This window comes from Pungitius pungitius, chromosome 4 (genome assembly GCF_949316345.1).
Source record: "Pungitius pungitius chromosome 4, fPunPun2.1, whole genome shotgun sequence".
Classification (NCBI taxonomy): domain Eukaryota; kingdom Metazoa; phylum Chordata; class Actinopteri; order Perciformes; family Gasterosteidae; genus Pungitius; species Pungitius pungitius.
Window position 1 is genome coordinate 4,315,566 of NC_084903.1, and position 5,099 is coordinate 4,320,664.

At 47.3% G+C, this 5,099-nt stretch overlaps 1 protein-coding gene across 1 annotated transcript; it reads left to right on the forward strand.

The window, feature by feature from the left end:
- Window positions 1-1,262: 1,262 nt before the first annotated feature.
- On the forward strand, window positions 1,263-4,664 carry tlnrd1 (talin rod domain containing 1). The gene has a single exon (XM_037453044.2). The coding sequence runs from the start codon at window positions 2,795-2,797 to the stop codon at window positions 3,857-3,859; it is 1,065 nt and encodes a 354-aa protein (XP_037308941.1). The 5' UTR covers window positions 1,263-2,794; the 3' UTR covers window positions 3,860-4,664.
- Window positions 4,665-5,099: the final 435 nt, after the last annotated feature.

Here is a 5,099-nt window from a genome sequence, read left to right on the forward strand (position 1 = left end):
GCGACAGCAAAGTGGGCAGTGCACACACGATATATTGTAAAAAACAAGTATATATAGACATAGTATACCCCAGTGGACATTGCACATTGTCATTTTTAGTGTTCTTGGAAATGTTCTTGTAATATGTACAATTGTAACAATGTAAAAACAATGTAATATTCTTAGTCTGACAAAATGATGTGTCCTGTGTGTAAAATCATTTTAGAAAGTGATCATTTTGGATCACAACCATTTTCTTTCGCCATCTATAGGTCAACGAGGAACAATATTGACAGCGAATGAAGCTTTCTGTTTGATTTATGCTTTTTTTTACTTTGTGTACATTTTGCTGATAATACTTGTATTATGTACTTGGACTGAATTAGAAATCCTGAAATATATATTATTAGTTATTATATAAGTATTATATAATAATAATAATAGAAATTGCATGAGAGTATGTTTAATTTGTGGAATTGCTAAATATGCATTCCTTTATTTCCATCAGATACGGTGATAAAAGGATTCGTAGTAATTGTTTCAGTGTGTGTCCTCGTGTTCTCTATCGTTTTTCTTATTTTTTTCCGACAAGTGCTTCATGTCCCCTTGTCCCGTATCTGTCCATGTTGGATTCTGTCCCCGTTGATTTAAAAAGCAAGTATGGGAAGCATAATACAGCGTTAGCACGACTGCATCTAGCCAAACCTCCCGGGTGTAGCGGCCTCTACAGAAGCGGCGTATGTGCGGCTTCCCTTTTACCGCAGTCCGTTGTGCGATTGTGAGCTCAGGCTGATCTGGGTACCGTGGTTTTACCTCGAGTTTCTCCGCCAAAGTTCTTCTCTCAAACGGGTTTGGTTTGGGTCTTCTTTGAAGAATACCGCTGGTGCTCGCCAGCGTCATGCTGTTAAAAGGGCGCCTGGAGAGGCTAGCCTTGACGAGAGCGCAGCCTGCGGCCAGCCCTAGATGGGCCAAGGCTCAATCTACACAACATTTGTAAAGTGTAAAATGAATATGATTAAAACATTATGGATTTTTTTGTTGTTGTTGTGGCTCGAGGTGCCAAGAATCAGTTTGGATGGGGAAATAACAATTGATTTTCTACAGAAATAAAAATAGTGGTTATACTCTTTTTACGCCGCTATATTTTACTACACATACTACAATGATTTAATTGAATGGAGTCTAAACCCTCCCGTTTCCTAAAATATCCCAAAATCCGTTGGCAGTGCACTGCCTTTATTTTGAAAACAAAAGCTTCCGGTGTCATTCGAGCTACTCGGCTAGCAGGTCGCTTGACGTAACAGGGGTGTCTCATGGCTGATTAACAGCCAGTCCTGAAAGTAAAAGCAGTCGCTAAACTCCTTGGATCTCCTGCTTCTGAGTAACCACATTCTTCGTTAGCGCGAGACGACAACCAGTTTACAAACCGGATGGGACGTTGATTTTAAGAGAAGAGCAAATTGTGCTGTTCTTTCGCTTCTATTTGACCCCGTCCAGCAGCCGCTGAGGCGCGACCACACCCTCCTCGCTTCCTCATAGCACTGTAGCGGGAGCGCGCAGCACGACTCCGAACCGCCGGGAATAACGGCCGCTTCTTCCTACTACGACTGCGGGCTGGAGACGGAGCAGACTCCCGAAACGCGGGGTCCCACGTGCGCAGACCGGAGCCTGCTACGGACATGAGCAGGGAGTCCTCTCAGAAGATATGCGGGGCTTTACAATATGTGGTCCTGAGTTAAGACGCGGGGGAGGCGGTGGAGGGCGGACACACGGACGATGCAACTGCTAGCTTGTAACCCGGGGCTGTGTTTGAAAAAGAAGAGGTTGAAAGTGGAGTGACGGGATCGTGTTGTGGATTCGACCTTCCGGTGGATTTGACTTGGGGGAACTCATGAAACGATGGTGCCGGAGGGAAACGCACTTCTTCCCGCTGTCCCAAAGAGCCGCCCGGGTGGTGCCCTGTTCGTAAGCAGCATGAGTCCGCCAGGCCGGTCCTACTCTCTGGGAACAAGTGGGACAAAACCCCGGTGCTGTTTCAGACTGCGAGTGGACACAAAATGATACTCTGTCGACCATAGTGGAGAGACTGAAAAGCCGTTTAGGTTCCTAGATGTTAGTCTGATGTTTTCTTGGCTACGTTCATAAAAAGAACGACATATGTGTGTTCAAAAATAGCCCAGAGAGAGTTCAGCCGATGTCAAGGTTGCTTCGTCAACACACTATTGACTTTTCTTTTTTTCTTGTGAATGTTGTGCACTTTGCCTCTTAAAAGGTACCACGGTGCCACTGCAGTTTAGGTCATTTCGTTTTTAAATTCAACAACCTGTGAATTTTGCTTAATGAAAACCTGGGGCAATAAGATAATATCGTCTTTTGGATTATGCAGTTTAGAGCATTTAAGTAATTAGGATGACAGCATATAATTCATTACACTGATCACTCTGAACCTGTGCAGTTTTTTACATAGTAAATAACTAATAGCCAATGTTGATCGTAGTTAGGCTTTTGGATTAGTACATTTAGAGGCCCAACAATTCGTACAGGGCAATGTTAATCGGATAAAAGTAAATGCAGTTCTTTTTACATGTTTACATTGAGAATACTGAAGGAATTTAAGGTTGACTCTTCGGCCAGTTATTTAGACGTTTTTGTAGAAAACCGGGCGGTGAGGCTGGTCTTGGAAATGTCTCCAACAGTAAGATGTAGTTTGAGGCAGCAGAAAACTACAAAGAACTGATCCCCTCCAGAAGAGCTGTTTGACCCCCCCCCTCCCCCCCCCCGCTCAAGCCCACCTCCATCCCCTCCCCTCCCTATTATGGCGAGTGGTGGCTCTGGCAATTCGGCTAGCGAGGGATCCCCCAGCATACCGAGTGTCAGTTTGCAGCAGAGGAAGCGTCTCTCCTCCACGTGTGACACGTGTAAGGGCAAAATGCAGCTGGTGGCCGACCTTCTTCTGCTGTCCAGCGAGACCCGACCCGTCATGACCTCTGAAGGCGTAGCAGTGGCCGACACCTTCGACCAGTGCCGCGACACCGTCATCGCCAGGACAAAGGAGCTCTCCATTCTCACCCACGACATCCAGAGCCAGCTCAACATGGGCCGCTTCGTAGAGGTGGGGGACCGCCTTGTGGAAGTGGCCGACCTGGTGGTGTCTTTGACAGAGTGCTCCGCCCACGCCGCTTACCTGGCAGCCGTGGAGACCCCCGGCTCTCAGCCCTGCCTGCCAGGCCTGGTGGACCGCTACAAGGTGACCCGCTGCCGGCACGAAGTGGAGCAGAGCTGCGGCATCCTCAGAGTCACACCCCTGCCAGACCTCACCCCCCAGCTCCTGCTTGAGCTCTCTCAGAACATCTCCACCAATCTTAAGAATCTGACGGATATCTCCTCGCTGGCCAGCGAGAAGTCCAGGGACCGCTTTGCTAAAGAGCAGTTCAAACTGAGTGTGAAGAGCATGAGCACCAGTGGCACAGCCTTCCTGGCGTGTGTCAAAGAGGTGAAAACCCAGCCCTGTGAGTTGACCCGCAGCCGCTGCGTCCTCTTCAGTGCAGCTCTAGTCCAGGCTGTCGGTGCCCTGGTTGGGTTCGCCACAGAACCTCAGTTCCTCGGGAGAGCCGCGGGAATCTCCCCAGAAGGGAAGGGGGTACAGACTGCGGTGTTGGGGGGAGCCATGAGTGTGGTTTCAGCCTGTGTCCTCCTAACTCAGGGCCTCAGAGACGTTGCACAGCACCCAGAGAGCAGCTCCAAGATGGCAGAATACCGCGAGCGTCTGCGCAACTCGGCGTGTGCCGTGTCCGACGGCTGCACTCTGCTCACTCAGGCACTCCGAGAGCGCTCCTCTCCAAGGACGCTGCCGCCAGTCAACTCTCATTCTGTGAATTAGTTTAGGAAGAGGCAACGTGATGTCTGTCCCCTGGCTCTTTTCTGACGTACCAAAGAGACTCACTTGGGTTATGCCTGGTCATCAGGTTTCGAGTGACATCAGAGGGGAGGCTGCGTGTGGGTCAGAGTGCCAGTAACGCTGCAGGGTTTTGTGTCGCGCTGGATGTGGCTCCAACCTGGTTACTGCCGGACACTCGGGCTCAGCCGACCACCTGCTCTCCCCGACTGGCTGCAGCCTTCAAACCTGGAAAGTTTACCTCAGTTTTCAGCTCCGGTGCAAAAGGCAGCCTTGATGATGGATGTAGCCTCACTGTGTGAACCTATGGTTGGCTGACCTACTCGATTACATGTGCTTTGTGAGATTAGAAAGAGTGACCCGAGTGTCTCAATGCTTCGTTGTGGTTTTCAACTTGTGAATTCTTAATTGGCAAAAAGCTGCTGTGAGTGTGTGCCATAGGTTTTACACTATTTACCAGACTTCCCATAGTATTTTAAAGTGTTTTGATCATGCATGTAATGGAGTATTTATTTCAATAATTAAAAATATTGTTTCTGAAATTGAAACCTGTTTTGTTTTAATGCTCTTTGAAAACCCGGATAGTACAACAAGTCTCTGGTTGTATGTGTCCAGGGTTCAACTTGTCCGTCTGTGATTACAGCTTCCACCCCACTTCACAGCACCGGAAGGAACTTTCGGAATACTTTTCTCTAACATTTCACCCAGTATGATTGACAAATATCACCTATTGACTTTCAAAATAATGCCATACGGATGTTTACGCTGTTACTAGGAATTCATTAATAAATGATTTATTTCCAGCAGGGATAAGGACTGAGCATCTCTGTTGAACAATGCTGTTTATGGAGATACCTCACAACTAATTAATGCTGAAAGATACAGGAGTCATGATAATACCATTGGCCATATGCTTTGATTTTTTTTACATGAAGCAGTGTTCTAAACAAGTCCCACTGTGAGCAGCAGACAATAACTTTAGAACATTTTTTACAACCACAAGAGCCTTGACTGGGATCACAGTTTGATATTCATTAGTGTGTGTGTGTGTGTGTATATATAATATATTACACCTGGACCAATTAACCAAAACAGTCTACGTGGCTCTACTGATTTAAATCCTATGTAATGAACTTTGTTGTGCTGTGTCGAGGTACTGGGTGCGTGTAGAATGGGGAGAGAGCAGCTTGTTACATCCTGCAGTCATACCCATCTAGGGTGAGTT

Coding starts and splice junctions, on each gene's coding strand:
- tlnrd1 (XM_037453044.2), top strand. CDS start 2,795: ATGGCGAGTGGTGGCTCTGGCAATTCGGCTAGCGAGGGATCCCCCAGC.